The 22,970-nt window shown below is 45.6% G+C and overlaps 1 protein-coding gene across 1 annotated transcript; it reads right to left on the reverse strand.

Moving 5' to 3' along the window:
- Nucleotides 1-1,889: 1,889 nt before the first annotated feature.
- LOC123758081 (GATA zinc finger domain-containing protein 14-like) lies at nt 1,890-22,361 on the reverse strand. The gene is made up of 4 exons (XM_069339049.1): nt 22,291-22,361; nt 20,883-21,004; nt 19,516-20,230; nt 1,890-3,288 (listed from the first exon to the last, which is right to left on the reverse strand). Exons 1-4 carry the CDS (start codon nt 22,359-22,361, stop codon nt 1,890-1,892), a joined length of 2,307 nt encoding a protein of 768 aa, XP_069195150.1.
- Nucleotides 22,362-22,970: the final 609 nt, after the last annotated feature.

Below are 22,970 nucleotides of genomic sequence, written 5' to 3' on the forward strand. Positions count from 1 at the left end.
GGTTTGAAGCCTCCGGCAACATGGTGATGGTAGCAAGGGTGTTTGTGTGTGTTACAATGACTATCATTATACATTAATAAGAGGCATGTCAAGAAAGACTTCGGCATCAACCGTAATATTCTTACAATGAGTAAGTAATTATGGGGAATATAGTGTGGGGGGAGGGATGACCTTCTGAATGATGGTACGAGTTGTTATCCAATCATCAATCGTGATTCTTTATCAGGCAAATGCGTGTATGCGTGTGTGTGTATGTGTGTTTTTAGTTGTCCTTGCGGGGGGGGGGGTTGAGCTTTGGCTCTCTGGTCCCGCCTCTCAACCGTCAATCAACAGGTGTACAGGTTCCTGGGCTTATTGGGCTCTATCTGAGTGTGTGTGTGTGTGTGTGTGTGTGTGTGTGTGTGTGTGTGTGTGTGTGTGTGTGTGTGTGTGTGTGTGTGTGTGTGTGTGTGCTTTGCGGCTAAATTAAATTTCTTGCAATTTCTAATATCTGAACTGTAAATTGGTGTGGCGATTTACGATAATAACGTCTAGGACACAGTCAGTTTTTTTCCTTTTTTTATATATATATAAATTAACTGTGACACCTGAAATGCCCAAGAGAGAGAGAGGCATTAGTTCGACGTTGTATCAACGTTTATGGCGTCGATTAGGCAACGAACTAGCGTTAATCTTGGATAGTGTGCCCCCCCCCCAGCGTGGATAGTTCTTCGACTCATTCCTGTCACCCTCATTTCCTCACTCCTGTCACCCTCATTCCCTCACCCTAATGTTAACACTTACATCATCAACGTAATTCCCCTCGTTACTGTTACTGTCAAACCGAGAGGCAAACCACTCGGCCAATCAGGTTAAGCACCGATGCGTTTGGCCAGTAACTGGATTGGGAATAACTACATAGACAGACCCTTGTTCCGTCGGGTTAAGTATGTACGTGGTCTGGCCTGTGAGTGTACGGGTGACAAGAGGCCTATAGTGGCTTCCGAACCGCGACAAACCTTATGGGCTTCCAGTCCCGGAATAGGCAGTTAAACGGTTAACTCTACCGAGAGAAACAAGAGCTGCTAGTTTAGCAATTAATATAACTCTTCACCCCCCAAAACCCTCCAGATTACACCCCCCCCCTCAGATGTAAAATACTGAATACAAAGCCCTGTTAGCACAACCCGTCCTCTTAAAAATAACGTCGCTTTTGGTTCGTATGCGCGCTATGGCCAAATTTGGACGTAATTCAAATGAAATCGACTCACAAAAGTGACGTACTGTCCCGTTTTCTGCTTGAGTCGTCCAGCTTACTCGGTAAGGTTAGAAGAGGAAACTTTCAATTAACGTTTTTCATAACGTTTTGAAACTTTAAGAGAATTTTCTGCCCACCTAACCTATCAGAGGACCCTCAACTTACTGTTGTTGAAAAAAAAAATCCAAAATTTATTTTCATTTTTTTTACATTTTCAAATTACGTCCACTTTCGGCCATACGGGTAAACGGCCAAAAGCGACGTTATTTTCAAGAAGACAGGTTGATTCTCGGGTGCTGCCTGAGGGTGGTGTAGTGTAGATGGTGTAATTGTGCCTCTGTCGGCCACAGCCCAAGAACACAGCCCACCACAGGGAGGCTGTAAAGCCACTGTCTCATCCAGCAACTCATCCCCTGAATGAGGTTCTCAGATTTTCCAACAATGAAAGTGGAGCGTTGATTACTTCCGTCAAACACATGTTCACCCACGACTCTTTATTAATAACAATATGTTAAAAACCATCATTATTGCCCTTGTGTCTCATCATTATTATTATTATTCTGTTATTATATAATATTATCACTGCTCAAGGTATATTTTATGAATACAAATGTGCTTTTTTTCCATGATATATTTATTTACGAAATCTTTGTCATATTTCTACAGTGATTTGTGTCTTTATACAGAGGTACAAGGTGTGAGAGAAGGTGTTGTTGTTGTTGACCTTCCCGGTGTTGCAGGTGTTGTTGTTGACCTTCCTGGTGTTGTAGGTGTTGTTGTTGACCTTTCCGGTGTTGTAGGTGTTGTTGTGGACCTTCCTGGTGTTGTTGTTGTTGACCTTCCCGGTGTTGTAGGTGTTGTTGTGGACCTTCCCTGTGTTGTCGGTGTTGTTGTGGACCTTCCTGGTGTTGTAGGTGTTGTTGTGGACCTTCCCTGTGTTGTAGGTGTTGTTGTTGACCTTCCAGGTGTTGTAGGTGTTGTTGTTGACCTTCCTGGTGTTGCAGGTGTTGTTGTGGACCTTCCTGGTGTTGTAGGTGTTGTTGTTGACCTTCCCTGTGTTGTAGGTGTTGGTGTGGACCTTCCTGGTGTTGTTGTTGTGGACCTTCCTGGTGTTGCAGGTGTTGTTGTGGACCTTCCCAGTGTTGTAGGTGTTGTTGTTGACCTTCCCTGTGTTGTAGGTGTTGTTGTGGACCTTCCCGGTGTTGTAGGTGTTGTTGTGGACCTTCCTGGTGTTGTTGTTGTTGACCTTCCCGGTGTTGTAGGTGTTGTTGTGGACCTTCCCTGTGTTGTCGGTGTTGTTGTGGACCTTCCAGGTGTTGCAGGTGTTGTTGTGGACCTTCCCAGTGTTGTAGGTGTTGTTGTTGACCTTCCCTGTGTTGTAGGTGTTGTTGTGGACCTTCCCGGTGTTGCAGGTGTTGTTGTTGACCTTCCCAGTGTTGTAGGTGTTGTTGTTGACCTTCCCTGTGTTGTAGGTGTTGGTGTGGACCTTCCTGGTGTTGTTGTTGTGGACCTTCCTGGTGTTGCAGGTGTTGTTGTGGACCTTCCCAGTGTTGTAGGTGTTGTTGTTGACCTTCCCTGTGTTGTAGGTGTTGGTGTGGACCTTCCTGGTGTTGTTATTGTTGACCTTCCCGGTGTTGCAGGTGTTGTTGTTGACCTTCCAGGTGTTGTAGGTGTTGTTGTTGACCTTCCTGGTGTTGTAGGTGTTGTTGTGGACCTTCCCGGTGTTGTAGGTGTTGTTGTGGACCTTCCCAGTGTTGTCGGTGTTGTTGTGGACCTTCCTGGTGTTGTAGGTGTTGTTGTGGACCTTCCCGGTGTTGTAGGTGTTGTTGTGGACCTTCCCGGTGTTGTAGGTGTTGTTGTGGACCTTCCCTGTGTTGTAGGTGTTGTTGTAGACCTTCCCGCTGTTGTAGGTGTTTTTGTTGACCTTCCCGGTGTTGTAGGTGTTGTTGTGGACCTTCCTGGTGTTGTAGGTGTTGTTGTGGACCTTCCCGGTGTTGTAGGTGTTGTTGTTGACCTTCCCGGTGTTGTAGGTGTTGTTGTGGACCTTCCCGCTGTTGTAGGTGTTTTTGTTGATCTTCCCGGTGTTGTAGGTGTTGTTGTGGACCTTCCTGGTGTTGTAGGTGTTGTTGTGGACCTTCCCGGTGTTGTAGGTGTTGTTGTTGACCTTCCCGGTGTTGTAGGTGTTGTTGTTGTTGACCTTCCCGGTGTTGTAGGTGTTGTTGTTGTTGACCTTCCCGGTGTTGTAGGTGTTGTTGTGGACCTTCCCTGTGTTGTAGGTGTTGTTGTAGACCTTCCCGGTGTTGTTGTGGACCTTCCTGGTGTTGTAGGTGTTTTTGTTGACCTTCCCTGTGTTGTAGGTGTTGTTGTTGTTGACCTTCCTGGTGTTGTAGGTGTTGTTGTGGACCTTCCCGGTGTTGTAGGTGTTGTTGTGGACCTTCCCGGTGTTGTAGGTGTTGTTGTTGTTGACCTTCCTGGTGTTCTAGGTGTTGTTGTGGACCTTCCCGGTGTTGTAGGTGTTGTTGTAGACCTTCCCGGTGTTGTAGGTGTTGTTGTGGACCTTCCCGGTGTTGTAGGTGTTGTTGTTGTTGACCTTCCTGGTGTTGTAGGTGTTGTTGTGGACCTTCCCGGTGTTGTAGGTGTTGTTGTGGACCTTCCCGGTGTTGTAGGTGTTGTTGTGGACCTTCCCGGTGTTGTAGGTGTTGTTGTGGACCTTCCCAGTGTTGTAGGTGTTGTTGTTGACCTTCCTGGTGTTGTAGGTGTTGTTGTGGACCTTCCCGGTGTTGTAGGTATTGTTGTTGACCTTCCCGGTGTTGTAGGTGTTGTTGTGGACCTTCCCGGTGTTGCAGGTGTTGTTGTGGACCTTCCCAGTGTTGTAGGTGTTGTTGTGGACCTTCCCTGTGTTGTAGGTGTTGTTGTGGACCTTCCTGGTGTTGTAGGTGTTGTTGTGGACCTTCCCTATGTTGTAGGTGTTGTTGTTGACCTTCCCGGTGTTGTAGGTGTTGTTGTGGACCTTCCCAGTGTTGTAGGTGTTGTTGTTGACCTTCCCAGTGTTGTAGGTGTTGTTGTGGACCTTCCCAGTGTTGTAGGTGTTGTTGTGGACCTTCCCAGTGTTGTAGGTGTTGTTGTGGACCTTCCCAGTGTTGTAGGTGTTGTTGTTGACCTTCCCAGTGTTGTAGGTGTTGTTGTGGACCTTCCCAGTGTTGTAGGTGTTGTTGTGGACCTTCCCAGTGTTGTAGGTGTTGTTGTGGACCTTCCCAGTGTTGTAGGTGTTGTTGTGGACCTTCCCAGTGTTGTTGTGGACCTTCCCAGTGTTGTTGTGGACCTTCCCAGTGTTGTAGGTGTTGTGGGTCGTCCGGACACAACCACAACCCTGCTCCATCGGGCACTATACGGCTCATTTCATAAAATTACCACAAAGTGACTTTAATTATCTGATAGTAGAAGAGTTAGCTTTGATGTGGTTAATTAAGCTGTGAATACTTTATGTCGTTCAAGTAAAATGAAAAGCCTCTAATTATATTTACTTCTTTAAAATTCTGATTAATAATTCAATTCATCTTTGGGAAAATAAGATGGAGAGAGAGAGAGAGAGAGAGAGAGAGAGAGAGAGAGAGAGAGAGAGAGAGAGAGAGAGAGAGAGAGAGAGAGAGAGAGAGAGAGAGAGAGCAGAGGGCTCTCTTCGGCACAGAATATAATCGTTACCTGCTGGTTAAACTCAAGGATACCACCAATATGGAGTAATTTACTTGTTAAGACCCACCTTAGAGACAGAGGTAATGCTCACTAAGTATCCCCACTCTCTCTCTCTCTCTCTCTCTCTCTCTCTCTCTCTCTCTCTCTCTCTCTCTCTCTCTCTCTATCGTGTCATCGGGTTTCCATTTACCAGTTTAATTATTGTGATATTTTTTCTAAAATATTAATTAGTTTTGACCTTGATTACATACTACTGGAAAATACCTTCAATATTTTGTAATGTGAGTTTTATATATGAAGGAGACTCGTGTGAAAGTAAACTTGGGACAAATGAGAGGTATCAGGTGGATTGGAAGCCCTTCCGGTGGAGGGGTGCAGTGGAGTAGTGTGGTGACCTGGTGCCAGATTCATGAAGCAGTTACGCAAGCACTTACGAACCTGTACATCTTTTCTCAATCTTTGGCGACTTTGTTTACAATTATTAAACAGTTAATGAGCTCCGAAGCACCAGGAGGCTGTTTATAACAATAACAACAGTTGATTGGGAAATTTTCATGCTTGTAAACTGTTTAATAAATGTAACCAAAGCCGTCAAAGATTGAGGAAAGGTGTACACGTTCGTAAGTACTTGCGTAACTGCTTCGTGAATCTGGCCCTTGCACCGGGAGATGGTGACGAGACTAGTACTTGGATGGCTGCGAACGAACGTACATGTGTGTGTGTGTGTGTGCATGCATGTGTGTGTGTGTATGTACATACATGTGTGTGTGTGTGTGTGTATGCGACCAGTTCCATACAAAGCCTTATGCAAATGTATCCCGCAATACTGTCGTGAATATAGACGGTCGGGCGACTCCCTACACCGTCCTACTGACAGGACCACGATGCCCTGCCGGCTGCTGCGTCGCCAAATCTGCATGTAAACAGTAAACAGCTTCACCGGGTAGACAGTTTCTCCAAGGCTGAATTATGGAGGAGTATAGGCAGACTCTACCAAGTCTAGCTCAATAGATACCTTTAGTACGTCTCGCAGAGTCTACAGATTCGCAAAGTCTAACTTAATAAGCAGACCGATTCACTAAATCTGACTCAGGAATAATCTGGCTTCTAAAAGTCTGATTACGGGAGTAAAGAGCCTTTACAAAGTAAAGTTAAACTAGTAAACATCTTTACTAAATTTAGCCGAGGGGAAGAACAGAGCTTAATCGTGCATAGCTGACGACCGAGTCAGAGATTCACCAATTACGAGCGAAGCAGTGAATATATTCGCCAAATACAGCTAAAGGAATACAAAGATTCAGAAAGTCTAGTTGGTGGAGTAGACAGCTTAAAAAATGTATGACCGATGGGTTAGACAGCTTCACCAAGCTTTGCTAGGTTCACAGCTTCACCAAGACTGCCTAGGTAAGCTTATAGCTTCGCTAAGCTTTGCTAGGTATAAGTTCACCGCTTCACCAAGACTGGCTAGGTAAGCTTACAGCTTCACTAAGCTTGGCTGATCTGGCCAGGTAGGCCTATAGCCCCGCTCAGTCAAGCTGAAGACTCAGAACTCAACCTGAACTCTGCTACAAACATTAACCTCTAACAAAGTATTAAAAACTTATCACTTTTAAAAGTTCTCTCACAGAAGAAACTATTAACACAACTTGCCTATTTACGCAACTTGACGGACGCCAAACGCGATCACAACACCACGTTAAAGATATTAACAAGTCTTTCTGTATCAAAACAAAAACTTAGAGAAGTTTACGAAATAGTTAAGATCTCTTATAGGGAAGTTCACTTTGGGGAAGTTACGCTTCAGGGAATAATCATGCCATTCTGTATATATTTTCTGAGCATCTGTATGACTGCTTAGTGTGTATGTTCGTCTTAATGGCTCTCATCACAGTATTCAGCACATATACGTGTGCTGGCACGTTCCAGCGAGAGTTTCGATTGTATACCAGAATACATATTGGAGGGAGAGAACTATCAGGGGAACCGTCAAGCCATTACGACTATATAGCACTAGGAAAGGGGGTCAGGATAAGGATTTGGTGGGGTGGGAGGCTAGAAAAGGACGTCCAACCACTTACACGGACGGGGGATTGAACGCCGACCAATATACATACTGGAACGTTCAGGTAGATGTTGTCACTATGTGTTTTACCTCGTAACCTGTTATGCCCTAAAAGCCTAATTTTAAACATTCTAGTTTTCGTTGGTTCATTTTTACTGTAATAAATTGTAAACCTGTTAAGCGACAGGATACACCTGTATGGAATGACAGTTTCAACACCATTAAGTGTTGACTGTCTACACTACACCACGAGGTGTAAACAGACTGGTGTAGCCTTCAGGAATGTAGACAACGAAGCTTCCAGGGCATTATGCACTGCCTGTGTGCTGAGAGAAAAAAAGACGGTTAAAGGAATTTTCATCCATAGCTTCAAGACTGTGATATGAAGCAAGAGAGATTTATTCACTCACGGGAGCCATTGCAGCAGCCGACAGCTGACTAAAAAACGGGGGGACCAGAAGCTTAAGCTCGTCCTAAAAAGCTCATGCATGTGAATATTCCTAGGTGAACGCCCCCGCCCCCCCCTCACACACACACACACACACACACACACACACACACACACACACACACACACACACACACACACACACACACACACACACACACACACACACACACACACGAACAAAAGAGAGTTCGGAACACATCCAAGCGTGACGCCTGGTCTTGTCTTGCATTGCAAAACGAAAGAAGTGGAAAAAACAGCATCATATTGCGCGTGTTGTCTGGAGAGGCTGCCTCAATTGTGCGCCCTCCTCGGAGAAAATTACGCTTTTCTTTAGACTACATCACACGGAGAGAGAGGAGGGGGGGGGAAAGAACGCGAGGAGCAGGAGCAGGGAAGGCAGTGAGGCAGGGAGAAAGCAGTAGGGAAGGGAGTTAAAGAGGAAAGGAAAACGAGAGAGAGAGAGAGAGAGAGAGAGAGAGAGAGAGAGAGAGAGAGAGAGAGAGAGAGAGAGAGAGAGAGAGAGAGAGAGAGAGAGAGAGAGAGAGAGAGAGAGAGAAAGAGAGAGAGAGAGAGAGAGAAAGAGAGAGAGAGAGAGAGAGAGAGAGAGAGAGAGAGAGAGAGAGAGAGAGAGAGAGAGAGAGAGAGAGAGAGAGAGAGAGAGAGAGAGAGAGAGAGAGAGAGAGAGAGATTGACGGGTTGTTTTCCAAGAAAAACAAGCGGGCAAGGCTTACCATGAACTATATGGGAAGGTTAAGCTCTCTGCCTGCGAACACAAGTCAGACGGCGCCTATCTCAATCTATCCATTTTACATATTTTTTTAACGCGAGTCAATTCCCGTGTTTCACCGGCACAGACAGACTCCTAATTATAGACACGTGGTTAAGAAGACTTCCTGGAGGATGAGGGTGAGAGCTCGGGGATGCTGAGCCAACCACCGCCAGAGATCAGCTCTCATGAATGTATAAACAAAGTGGTGTTTGAGAAGGGATCACGCTCTTCAGGCTGCGGCTCACGACTCACTTTAGGGGGGATCGAATTCTGTCACGTTCGTCTGTTCGATTCTGTGTTATTTTTGGACCTGGTGGGTGTAGCAGATGTACAGGTGAGTACTCACTTAGTTGTGCTTGCGGGGGTTGAGTTTTGGCTCTTTGGTCCCGCCTGTCAACCGTCAATCAACTAATATGTGTGTGTGTGTGTGTACTCACCTAATTGTACTCACCTAATTGTGCTTGCGGGGGTTGAGCTTTGGCTCTTTGGTCCCGCCTCTCAACTGTCAATCAACTGGTGTACAGATTCCTGAGCCTACTGGGCTCTATCATATCTACATTTGAAACTGTGTATGGAGTCAGCCTCCACCACATCACTTCCTAGTGCATTCCATTTATTAACTACTCTGACACTGAAAAAATTCTTTCTAACGTCTCTGTGGCTCATCTGGGTACTAAGTTTCCACCTGTGTCCCCTTGTTCGTGTCCCACCCGTGCTGAAGAGTTTGTCTTTGTCCACCCTGTCAATTCCCCTGAGAATTTTGTAGGTGGTTATCATGTCTCCCCTTACTCTTCTGTTTTCCAGGGATGTGAGGTTCAGCTCCTTTAGCCTTTCCTCGTAGCTCAATCCTCTCAGTTCCGGGACGAGCCTGGTGGCATACCGCTGAATCTTCTCTAACTTTGTCTTGTGTTTAACTAGGTATGGACTCCAGGCTGGAGCTGCATACTCCAGGATTGGTCTTACATAAGTGGTATACAGGGTTCTGAAAGATTCCTTACACAAGTTTCTGAAGGCAGTTCTTATGTTGGCCAGTCTAGCATATGCCGCTGATGATATTCTTTTGATGTGGGCCTCTGGGGACAGGTTCGGTGTGATATCAACCCCCAGATCCTTCTCTCTATTTGATTCTTGCAGGATTTCCCCTCCCAGATGATACCTTGTGTTCAGCCTCCTGCTCCCTTCGCCTAATTTCATCACCTTACACTTTCCAGAGTTGAACTTCAGCAGCCATTTTCTAGACCATTCCTCCAGTTTATCCAGGTCATCCTGTAGTCTCTGTCTATCTTCATCCGTCTTGATTCTTCTCATAATTTTTGCATCATCAGCAAACATCGAGAGGAATGAGTCTATACCCTCTGGAAGATCGTTCACATATATTAGAAACAGGATGGGTCCAAGTACTGAGCCCTGTGGGACTCCGCTGGTGACATCTCGCCACTCTGATGTCTTCCCCCTCACCGTTACTCGCTGTTTCCTGTTGCTTAAGTACTCCCTTATCCACTGGAGCACCTTCCCTTTTACTCCTGCCTGTTGCTCCAACTTTTTTAACAGCCTTTTATGGGGTACTGTGTCGAAGGCTTTTTGGCAATGCAGGAAAATGCAGTCGGCCCACCCTTCTCTTTCCTGCCTAATTTTCGTTGCCTGGTCATAAAATTCTATTAAACCTGTGAGGCACGATTTACCATCTCTGAACCCATGTTGGTGGTGCGTTACGAAGTTATTTCCCTCCAGATGCTCTACGAGCCTTTTCCTCACGATCTTCTCTAGCACCTTGCATGGTATACAAGTTAAGGAAACTGGCCTGTAATTCAGTGCCTCTTGCCTGTCACCCTTTTTGTATATTGGGACCACGTTAGCTGTCTTCCAACTTTCTGGTAAGTCTCCTGTTTCCAGTGACCTGTTATACACCATAGAGAGTGGCACACTTAGTGCTTCTGCACCTTCCTTTAGTATCCATGGTGAGATTCTATCAGGCCCAACAGCCTTTGTCACATCTAGCTCCAGCAGGCACCTTTTGACCTCATCACTGGTGAGGTCAAATTCCTCCAAGGTTTCCAAGGTTGCCGCCTCCTCATTTAGTGCAGGGGCTTCTCCTTGTTCTATTGTGAAGACCTCCTGGAATCTCTTGTTGAGTTCTTCACACACCTCCTTGTCATTCTCTGTGTATCTGTTCTCCCCTTTCCGCAGCTTCATCACTTGTTCCTTCACTGCTGTTTTCCTCCTGATATGGCTGTGGAGCAGCTTTGGTTGGGTCTTGGCTTTACTCGCGATGTCATTTTCAAACTGTCTCTCTGCTTCCCTCCTCACTCTGATGTACTCATTTCTGGCCCTCTGGTACCTCTCCCTGCTCTCTGGTGTTCTGTTATTTCTGTAGTTTCTCCATGTTCTTTTACTCAGTTGTTTCGCTACCTTACATTCCTGGTTGAACCATGGGTTTTTCTGTTGTTTTTCGTTTTTCTCCTTTTGGACGGGGATAAACCTGTCTGCAGCTTCCTGGCACTTTTGGGTGACAATATCCATCATGACCTGCACATTCTTGTCTCTAAGTTCTGTTTCCCATGGTATTCCCATTAGGAAGTTCCTCATCTCGTCATATTTTCCTCTTCGGTAATTCAGTCTTTTCCCCTCCACTCCCATCCTTGGATAGGTTATCCCTACCTCCACCAAGTACTCAAAGGTCAGTACACTGTGGTCACTCATTCCTATGGGGGCTTCAACTTTGACTTCCCTTATTTCTGACTCATTCAGGGTGAATATTAAGTCGAGTCTAGCTGGTTCATCATTGCCTCTCATTCTTGTGGGTTCCTTGACATGCTGGCTCAGAAAATTCCTTGTTGCCACTTCCAAGAGTTTAGCTCGCCACGTATTTGCACCACCATGTGGGTCCCCATTCTCCCAGTCTATCTTTCCATGGTTGAAATCACCCATGATTAAGAGTCTTGAGCCATTCCTGCAGGCAACTGAAGCTGCTCTCTCTATTATATTAATGGTTGCCATGTTGTTCCTATCAAACTCCTGTCTAGGTCTTCTGTCGTTTAGGGGAGGGTTGTAAATGACTGTCACTATTATCTTAGGTCCACCCATTGTTATAGTTCCTGTTATGTAATCTCTGAATCCGTCACAGCCCGGAATTTCCATCTCATCAAAACTCCAGTCCTTCCTTATCAGCAGGGCCACTCCTCCACCTCCTCTCCCTTCCCTCTCTTTCCTTACTATATAGTAGTCCTTTGGAAACACAGCATCTGTTATGACTCCTGACAATTTTGTTTCTGTTAGTCCTATTACATCAGGGTTTTCTTCTTTCACCCTTTCTGCCAGTTCACTTGCTTTATTGGTAATCCCATCAATGTTTGAGTACATTACCTTGAAGCTCACTTTCTTATATCCAATTTCACCCACACTCCCTACAAGAGTAGGAGGTTGTTCTATGGTCCTTGCTACTTGGGTAGGCTCCTCCTCCTGTGAGGTAGTTGCCAGGGGTTCAGGGGGAGGTGGGGTGGGGGGTGGAGGGCTTAGGTCTTCCTCAGGCCTGCTTGGGTCAGGAAGAAGTCCTGGGGGTGAGGGAGCAGGGATTGCTTGGGGAGAGGGCACGCCCTCCTGCGGTGTAGTTGACAGGGGTTTGGAGGGAGGTGGAGTGGGGGATAGAGGGCTTTGGTCTTGCTCAGGCCTGCTTGGGGCAGGGAGAAGACCAGGGGTTGGGAAAGCAGGGGCTACTTGGGGTAAGGGGAGGGGGAGGATTTGGGTTTCATGATGGGCATTATGCAGGGGCAAGGAAGGGTTTGTGCTGGGGGGTAGAGAGGGCCCTATTGGGTGGTGGACTGGGGTGTTGCATTCCCCCCTGGGGTTCCTGGGTTGCTGGATTGGGGTTCCCCACTCCCCTCTGGGATTGCTGGGTTGGAGGCTGAGGTTCCCTGGCTCTCTTCCCTCTCCTTGCGCCTTTTCCTTGCATCTGCTGCCCTTACTATCTCGTCTCTGGTCATGTCCCTCTGAACATATACCTCTTTGTAGTTCCTTGCATGCCTCAGTTTGTTCTTCCTTACTAGAATGTCCTCTTTGATGTCCTCGCTCTTGAATACTACCTTGATCAATCTTTTTTTGTCTCTGTTGTACTGGCCAATCCGGAAAAACTGTTCTATGTCTCGTTCAGCCCCTTCCATTCCTATCTCCTTTAATATCCCTGCCACTGCAGCTTTGTCTTTAGTCCTCGTTTCCTCCCTTGTGGAGCCCTCTTGTTCCTCGACACCTACCACTACTACAGCTCTTTTCCTTTCCATTAGCTGGCTTGTGCATCTAGCTGCCTCCTGTGAGGTTACTGCTTTCATTACAACATCCTTGACTGTGGACATTGCTCCTGGGCTCTTGAGCATTTCAGCAAAGGTTGGGCCAATTGTAGGGGTCCCTGCCATAGCTACATCTCCAGGCACCTGGGGGTTGGTCCCCTGGGCCAGAGTCTGAGGAGGGCCTGTTTTTAGGCTTTTTATCTCCTCTTGTGCTGCACTTAGTTCTATCTGCAGCTTACATATAGTTTCCCTCAGGTCCTTCAATTCCCCACTGACTTCCTTCCAAGCCTTAGCAATCATCTCCATGAATGACTCGTCCAGTCCCTCTCCTCCAGCTTCATTCTGTTGTCTTACCATCCCGCTTGACCTGTGTGTGTGTGTGTGTGTGTGTGTGTGTGCGTGTGTGTGTGTGTGTGTGTGTGTGTGTGTGTGTGTGTGTACTCACCTATTTGTGTTTGAGGGGGTTGAGCTCTGGCTCTTTGGTCCCGCCTCTCAACTGTCAATCAACTGGTGTACAGATTCCTGAGCCTACTGGGTTTTATCATATCTACATTTGAAACTGTGTATGGAGTCAGCCTCCAATACATCACTGCCTAATGCTTTCCATCTGTTAACTACTCTGACACTGAAAAAGTTCTTTCTAACGTCTCTGTGGCTCATTTGGGTACTAAGTTTCCACCTGGGTCCCGTTGTTCGCGTACCACCCGTGCTAAACAGTTTATCTTTATCTACCCTGTCAATTCCTCTGAGAATTTTATAGGTAGTGATCATGTCTTTCCTAACTCTTCTGTCTTCCAGTGTCATGAGGTTCAGTTCCAGGTATCTTTCCTCATAACTCATTCGTCTTAGCTCTGGCACTAGCCTGGTAGCATATCCCTGAACTTTTTTTAACTTCGGTTTGTGTTTGACTAGATGTGGATTCCACGCTAGAACCGTATATTCCAATATTGGTCTGACATATGAGGTATACAAGGTTCTGAAGGATTCCTTACACAAGTTTCAGAAGGCAGTTATTATGTTTACCAGCCCTGCATATGCCGCTGATATTATCTTTTCTAATTGGGCTTCAGGGGACAGGTCTGGTGTGATTTCAACCCCCAGATCTTTCTCTCGTCCTGACTCCTGAAGGATTTCGTCTCCCCAGATGATACCTTGTGTTTGGCCTTCTCCTCCCTACAGCTACTTTTATCACTTTGCATTTGCTCGAGTTACACTCTAGTAGCCATTTGTTGCACCATTCCAACAGATCATCCTGTAGCCTCTTTCTGTCCTCCTCTGTCTTAATCCTTCTCATAATTTTACCATCATAAGCAAACATTGAGAGGAATGAGTCTAGACCTTCTGGAAGATCATTCAGGTATATCAGAAACAAGATAGGGCCACACACACACAAGATGTGTATGTGTGTGTTTGTACGGGTGGGGTGAAATAGACAGTATTGGGTGTGTGTACAACAACCCATAGTGTGAACACCCATTTACCGTCGTAGACGCATAGCACACTAATGCATAGTCAACACTAATAGGCAAAACAATCCTCAAAACACGCACACATACGCCCAAACACCTATACGCAAAGATATCACAAAACACTTCCATACGCAACCGAACGCAAATTCGCAGGATTATTATCATACAAAAATATATATATCAATTGGAAGAAAATCTTGCAGGTGCAGCATCTGTGCCTCTCAGGTCAGGTCCTCGTGCCTGGCCCCCCAGGGAGCACTCACATGGCCTCACACATCACTGTACATTGCTTTATTGCCTGTTAAATTCCTCTCAACAGTACCAGTGATTTTTGACCAGACCACACACTAGAAATTGAAGGGACGACGACGTTTCGGTCCGTCCTGGACCATTCTCAAGTCGATTGTGCTATTTTTCACTATCATTCTCTCAGTCTTGCGGTTGATGCTTCCCCTCATCTCTCCCTTAACCGCCCTTCCCTAGTCCTCATCCCCTAGATCTTTCCCTCCTTTTGCCCCTAAGAAACCTTGAAATAACTGTATGTTTCTCTCAGAGTGTCGTGAGGCTGAATATCACTTCCAAGACACATGATTTTTGTATATGTAATATCGAGGCCTATACCTGGCTCACACCAGGGCGCCTGACAGCTAGGTGGACAGCGCTTCGGATTCGTATTCCCGAGGTTCCGGGTTCGATCCCCGGTGGAGGCGGAGACATATGGGCAAAATGTTTCTTTCACCCTGATGCCCCTGTTATCTAGCAGTAAATCGGTACCTGGGAGTTAGACAGCTGCTACGGACTGCTTCCTGGGGGGTTATGTAACAAAAAGGTGGCCTGGTCGAGGACCGGGCCGCGGGGACGCTAAGCCCCGAAATCATCTCAAGATAACACCGCTGGCTCGCTTACACACTGACCAGTTTCCAGCTTACAGTGTCATACTGTCATGCATTCAGTGGGAGGACATGTTAGACGCATACTCTTCCTTTCTCTGGTTTCCTATCCTGCTCATTCCCTCTCACTTTGCCTCCCTCTCACCCTTCTTATTCACTTTTCATTTCCCTAATTCTCCTTATCCCTCCCTCTCACCTCTTCTCATTCCTCCCCCCCCCCTACATCTTCCTCGCGATAAAATCCTTAACTTTCTTAAGCCAGACTTTAAGGCACGGGACGGAGCTTTTCAACACACCAACTTAATATTACAGGAAACAAAGTGTAAAAGTCCTTCCTCCTATGTTGAGCCGGGATAATATTGTCGATTATTTTGCTGGTTCAATATTTCACTAAACAACATAAGTACGTTTTAATGACTGTGTATCGAACAACGTAAATTTGTTCTGGTGTTGCACGATATCCATGCAAGTTACATCTGATTATTACAGTGATACAAATTCATTTCAAAGAATGTATATAAGCGAAAAAAAAATTAATATTCTAATTATTTTCAGCTATACTGAATCAAAATAGTGATCGAATCATGTGGTATTGTCACGTGTTGGTGTTCACGTGTTGGTGTTCACGTGTTGGTGTTCTCGTGTTGGTGTTCACGTGCTGGTGTTCACGTGCTGGTGTTCACGTGCTGGTGTTCTCGTGTTGGTGTTCACGTGTTGGTGTTCACGTGTTGGTGTTCTCGTGTTGGTGTTCTCGTGTTGGTGTTCACGTGCTGGTGTTCACGTGCTGGTGTTCACGTGCTGGTGTTCTCGTGTTGGTGTTCACGTGTTGGTGTTCACGTGTTGGTGTTCACGTGTTGGTGTTCTCGTGTTGGTGTTCACGTGTTGGTGTTCACGTGTTGGTGTTCACGTGTTGGTGTTCACGTGTTGGTGTTCACGTGTTGGTGTTCACGTGTTGGTGTTCACGTGTTGGTGTTCACGTGTTGGTGTTCACGTGTTGGTGTTCACGTGCTGGTGTTCACGTGTTGGTGTTCACGTGTTGGTGTTCACGTGTTGGTGTTCACGTGTTGGTGTTCACGTGCTGGTGTTCACGTGTTGGTGTTCGCGTGTTGGTGTTCTCGTGTTGGTGTTCACGTGTTGGTGTTCACGTGTTGGTGTTCACGTGTTGGTGTTCACGTGTTGGTGTTCAACGAGGTAGTGTAGGAACGGAGAGAGAGAGAGAGAGAGAGAGAGAGAGAAAGAGAGAGGGAGAGAGAGAGAGAGAGAGAGAGAGAGAGAGAGAGAGAGAGAGAGAGAGAGAGAGAGAGAGAGAGAGAGAGAGAGAGAGAGAGAGAGAGAGAGAGAGAGAGAGAGAGAAAGTTTATTCACAAACAACTATACACCAGAAGTGAAAGTCCAAAGAAAGCTATCTACGCGAGTTCTGTTGTGGGAGAGGGAGCAGGACTGCTCAGCTGGAGATAGACAAATGTGAGGGCAGACGAGTCGTGCACCGACACATGGAACAGGAGGTTGGGGACGCAGCTGGGGAGATGGAAGGGGGGGGGGTGAGAGGAGCCGAGTCAGGGGAGATGGTACTATAGCAGTTAAGAGGAGCAGATGGAAGAGGTGAGCAGAGGAGCAGACCTCTTGGGAGAGAACTGGAGGCTATACCTGGTTATACCACAGACCCGTCACATCGTCACCAGACCCGTCACACCGTCACCAGACTCGTCACACCGTCACCAGACCCGTCACATCGTCACCAGGCCCGTCACACCGTCACTAGGTCCGTCACACCGTCACCAGACCCGTCATACCGTCACCAGGCCCGTCACACCGTCACCAGGCCCGTCACACCGTCACCAGGCCCGTCACATCGTCACCAGACCCGTCACACCGTCACCAGACCCGTCACATCGTCACCAGACCCGTCACATCGTCACCAGGCCCGTCACACCGTCACCAGACCCGTCACATCGTCACCAGGCCCGTCACATCGTCACTGGTATTCACTGTCACGTAATATATTCACCTGAGTCCGCAAAACATTATAGTATTTGCATCTGGAAGGTAATATGACAGTGATGCCTGGCACTGCATGAGAGGTTAATGGTTGTGGTGATGGTGATGGTGGTGGTGGTGGTGAGGTGATGGTGGTTGTGGTGGGGGTTGTTATGATGATTGTGGTGGGGGTTGTAATGGTTGTGGTACCGTTGTTGAGGCAGCAGTGAGGCACTAGTGTGGGAACTACTGTTGGCACTATCAGTGGCAGCACTGTCAGAGATTTGCTTGTGGTACATTTGGTAGCACTGGTAATGTACTGTTGGTGGCACTGCTACAGGTCCTCTTAATGGCAATATTGCTGGTACTGATTGTGACAATTGATGAACTGATTGTAACATAATTACTCGACTGATTGTGACATAACTACTGAACCGACGGTGGATCTGTTCATTTCACCAATGGCGGCACAGTTGATGAGGCTTAAAATGACACGATTAATTTGATTGGTAATTGCAGTTATCGCACAACCCGTCCTCATCAACGCTAGTCAAATGCTCATTAATCCACTCGTCGACCGCCTCCGGACGTATGAACTGAAATCACTTCACGCGACCGACCATATCAGGAGGCCTGGTCGACGACCGGGCCGCGGGGACGCTAAGCCCCGGAAGCACCTCAAGGCAACCCTTCCTCAGAATACATTCGTCCAAGCTGGAGACGACCTCAAAGACGCATTTGAAAATGTTTTTACTTTGAAACCGAAAACCATTTTTTCTCTCGAGAAAAAAACAAGAGTTCAGATTCAGATTCAGATGTTTATTCAGGTAAGGTATATACATACAAGTGATGTTACATTAATGGATTGATATATAGATAGAGCTAGTACATACAATGCCTAAAGCCACTATTACGCAATGCGTTTCGGGCAAGAAAAACATTAATATCTAGAACTTAATACTAATTGAGCATAAAGAATAAAAAGTGTTGAGAACAAATACAAATAAAGATAAAAAAAAAGGGGGAACATGACTGAAAAAGCAGCACAAATACAATAGGTTGACAAACAGTGTTTATTAAAAAAAAAGAAAATAACGGACATGGGTTGACAATAGAGGAGTGAGGTGGGTTACAGGGAATTTATTAGGTAGTGTTTAGTTTTTATCTTAAACTGGTTGAGAGAGGTACTGTCTTTAACATGGTTGGGAAGGTCATTCCACATTCTGGGCCCCTTGATTTGTAGAGCATTTCTGGTTTGATTAAGTCGTACTCTAGGAATATCAAAACTGTATTTATTTCTGGTGTGGTGCTCATGGGTTCTGTTACAACCTTCTATGAAGCTTTTGAGATCAGGATTGGCATTACAATTTAGCGTTTTGTATATGTATAGTACACATGAGAGAATGTGCAGTGACTTAATGTCTAACATATTCAGGGATTTGAATAGGGGTACCGAGTGATGTCTGGGGCCAGAATTGGATATTGTCCTAATAGCAGCTTTGTGTTGAGTAATTAGAGGACGTAAATGATTTTGGGTAGTAGAGCCCCAAGCACAAATACCATAGTTGAGATATGGATAGATAAGGGAGTAATAGAGAGTCACCAGGGCAGGGCGTGGTACATAATATCTGATCTTAGAAAGAATGCCCCCAGTTTTTGAAACTTTTTTAGATATGTTTAGAATGTGTCCCTGGAAATTCAGCTTGTGGTCAATGAGAATGCCAAGGAATTTGCCATCTAATTTGTTACAAATTTGGGTATTGTTTATTTTGAGATTTATTTGATTAGAGGATTTATTGCCAAACAGAATATAGAAAGTTTTGTCAATGTTAAGGGTGAGTTTGTTGGCAGTTAGCCACAGATGGACTTTATTTAGCTCAGTATTTACTGTGGCATTTAGAGCAAGGGGATCAGGACTGGAGTAAATGAAGGTTGTGTCGTCAGCAAATAGGATTGGTTTGAGGTGTTGGGAGGCATTTGGAAGGTCATTAATGTAGATGAGAAAGAGGAGAGGGCCAAGTATGCTGCCCTGGGGAACACCAATGTTGATGGGTAGGGTGGGAGAAATTGTATTATTCACAGAAACACATTGGAGCCTGTCAGTAAGGTAGGATTTGATAAGGTAGTTAGTACAGTTAAATGTATGATAGGTTAGGTGTTGCTGTTCCGTTGGCAATTATTTTATATTTGCGATACCCCGGTGAAGCCTTAAATGAGGTGGGATTCGAACACGGGAAGAGATCGACGACTAACGCATTGATTTACGTCACGGAGGTCGTAGCTGAGATTTATTTGTTGGTATCCGGCAGTCATAATTCATTCAGGGTTATTCACACTGAAGAAGGTCAGCTAAGATCGAGTGACGCAACTCTCACAGTCTAAATCACTCTGATTCAGTTGAAGTTCCTCAAAGATTCATTCTGGGGTCAGTTTGAATCTGAGTTATTCACACTCGGTTAAGACCTGAGATCAAATTAGGATTCATCAGATCCAGTGAGATCGCCGAGATCCAATTTAGATCACTTAGATCCAATTGAGATCACAGAGATCCAAATGAGATCACTCAGATCCAAACTGGGCTCACTCAGGTTCATTCACGTTTAATTAGAATCGACCGAGGGGCTTCAAGGCCTCTCGATTCGCTGAGGACGGCTTCACTCACACAGGTCCATTGAAGGCTGCTTCACCTCAAGGTTATTTCACTGAAAAGGTACTTCATTTTGCAGGGTTCACTCAAAGTTGCTTCACTCAAAGTTGCTCCATTCAAAGTTGCTTCACTCAAAGTTGCTTCACTCAAAGTTGCTTCACTCAAAGTTGCTTCACTCAAAGTTGCTTCATTCAAAGTTGTTTCATTCAAAGTTGCTTCACTCAAAGTTGCTTCACTCAAAGTTGTTTCATTCAAAGTTGCTTCACTCAAAGTTGCTTCACTCAAAGTTGCTTCATTCAAAGTTGCTTCACTCAAAGTTGCTTCACTCAAAGTTGCTTCACTCAAAGTTGTTTCATTCAAAGTTGCTTCACTCAAAGTTGCTTCACTCAAAGTTGCTTCATTCAAAGTTGCTTCACTCAAAGTTGCTTCACTCAAAGTTGCTTCACTCAAAGTTGCTTCACTCAAAGTTGCTTCACTCAAAGTTGCTTCATTCAAAGTTGCTTCACTCAAAGTTGCTTCACTCAAAGTTGCTTCACTCAAAGTTGCTTCACTCAAAGTTGCTTCACTCAAAGTTGCTTCACTCAAAGTTGCTTCACTCAAAGTTGCTTCACTCAAAGTTGTTTCATTCAAAGTTGCTTCACTCAAAGTTGCTTCACTCAAAGTTGCTTCATTCAAAGTTGCTTCACTCAAAGTTACTTCACTCAAAGTTGCTTCACTCAAAGTTGCTTCACTCAAAGTTGTTTCATTCAAAGTTGCTTCACAAAAACTTGTGTGACATCAGCCAAAGGCAATTATCTGGTTTTCATTGCGGTTCACATATAGGTGAGTCGGAGAGTTAACCGAACACATCGCCCTCATGGGGGTTACTGGAGCCTTAACCGAACACATCGCCCTCATGGGGGTTACTAGAGCCTTAACCGAACACATCGCCCTCATGGGGGTTACTGGAGCCTTAACCGAACACATCGCCCTCATGGGGGTTCCTAGAGCCTTAACCGAACACATCGCCCTCATGGGGGTTACTAGAGCCTTAACCGAACACATCACCCACATGGGGGTTACTAGAGCCTTAACCGAACACATCGCCCTCATGGGGGTTACTAGAGCCTTAACCGAACACATCACTCACATGGGGGTTACTAGAGCCTTAACCGAACACATCGCCCTCATGGGGGTTACTAGAGCCTTAACCGAACACATCACCCACATGGGGGTTACTAGAGCCTTAACCGAACACATCGCCCTCATGGGGGTTACTAGAGCCTTAACCGAACACATCACCCACATGGAGGTTAACGAGATATTTTGAACTTAGTCCGGATGACTTAGGTAACTTAGATGTACACGAAGCCACTTATAATTCCTGGGGACTCCTTCAGGTTTACTTTAGGATTAATTAAAAATTACCTAGAGTACCACTTGGGGTTATCCTCGGAATCCTTGGATTCACGTCACTCAGGTTTACTTTCTGTAAGTTGCGTTCTCTTCTGAGAGTCCTTAGTTTACTTTGAGTCTCTTTAAGAGTCCCCCTAGAAGTGGTATGGGCTTAAGTGCCATATAAAAAGTCACTCTGGTTTCTTTGAAACCAACTTCCAGGACAAATCGAGGTTGCTTGCAATGTTATCGCTTACAACGAGAACATTTCGGTTTCCCTTAGGCTAAATAGAATCAATTTTAAGAGCATTAGGAATCACTTTAGATCGCCTGAAGTCATTAAGGCTCCATCCTGAGACACTCAGAACCAGTTTAGGGCGGGATCTCTTTCTCGTTGCTCTCATCTTATGTTGATTGTCAGGATTATTGACGAGTCTCTTGGCTGAGTCTCTGTTTGTATGTGTCTGTGCCTCTGATTGTATGTGTTTGTATCTCTGATTGTATGTGTCTGTATTTGGTTGTCTCTGTGTGTGTCTGTGATTGACTGTCTCTGACTGTATGTGTCTGTATTTGGTTGTGTCTGTGTGTGTGTGTGTCCGTGATTGGATGTGTCTCTGATTGCATGTGGCGGTGCTTGGCTGTGTCTTTAATGGTTTATATGAGTGGTTGTGTCTGTGTGTGGTTGTGTCTGTGAGTAGTTGTGTCTGTGAGTGGTTGTGTCTGTGAGTGGTTGTGGTTGTTTAGTCCACTCCCAGGTATGTTTCACTACTCATTACAGGGAGGAACTTTCCCTTCACTATGCACCGTCCCTTTGGCATCACCTGTTGCCTTTTTCGTCACCTTACGCTTGTTGGAAGTGAAATCCAGAGGAAATTTCTCATTAGTCATTAGTCATGAGTCAACTTATTAGTCATGTTGGAGACGTTTACAATCCTCATCTCTGTCAACTCTTTTCATTCATTTTGTTTCGTCTGTAAACATCGACGTGTGTGTGTGTGTGTTTACCATTTGTATTTAATATTTGTATCTGCAGAATCGAGCTATTGGTTCTTGGACCTTGCTTTTCTAACCAATTTATTTTCTCTCTATTATGTCTACTACACATATTTCTCTCTAACATACTCATACACACACACACATACCCAGGAAGCAGCCCGTGGCAGCTGTCTAACTCCCAGGTACCTATTTACTGCTAGGTAACAGACGCATCAGGGTTAAGGAAACTCTGTCCATCTGTCTCCGCCAGGTGCGGGGATCGAATCACGGTCCCTAGGTCCACGAGACTAGAGCGCTGTCCACTCGGCCATCCAGCCCCAACGTGTGTGTGTGTGTGTGTGTGTGTGTGTGTGTGTGTGTGTGTGTGTGTGTGTGTGTGTGTGTGTGTGTGTGTGTGTGTGTATATATATGTGTGTGTGTGTGTGTTTTGGTACTTTTTTGGTACTTGGTATATCGAACTCTAACTATTGTCCTGATTGCTAGCTGTTGGTCGTCTAATGTAGTATATCCCGTCATGTCTCCTATTTACTCTCGTTTAGTTGGTAATCATACCAGACGTTTACAACCAATTTAACCCCCACCTTTTCAACCCTGTCAATTAATCTAGGCATTTTTCATGTCTCAATCATGTCTCCTTACGCTCTTCCTCTTCTCTCTTCTTGGCCCAGTTCCACCAATCACTCCACGCAGCCCCACTCCACACAGTTCCAGTCATGCCTCGTTGGCACACTTCAACTCCGTCTCAAAAGTTTCCTTATGTACTGCATGACGTGAAAATCCTTCGCCAGCAATATCTGAAGCATCACAATATCAAACCGTCAGCATTATAAGGTACTTTAATGGTATTTTAATGGTTAATGGTCTTTTTAGGTAAACGTAAAACTTGCTAGACAAACAAAGGGAGACATGCCGAGGCAACAGAGTTCTTGGAGGCAGTTGACGAAGCAGAGTTCTTGGAGGCAGTTGACGAAGCAGAGTTCTTGGAGGCAGTTGACGAAGCAGAGTTCTTGGAGGCAGTTGACGACTGCTTTCAGAGGCAGAAGAGTCTTTGAAGGAGAGTGGTTTCAGACGTCATTCTTGCCACAAATATCAACACAGACGTCATTCTTGCCACAAATATCAACA

Source organism: Procambarus clarkii, chromosome 40, assembly GCF_040958095.1.
Source record: "Procambarus clarkii isolate CNS0578487 chromosome 40, FALCON_Pclarkii_2.0, whole genome shotgun sequence".
Taxonomy (NCBI): domain Eukaryota; kingdom Metazoa; phylum Arthropoda; class Malacostraca; order Decapoda; family Cambaridae; genus Procambarus; species Procambarus clarkii.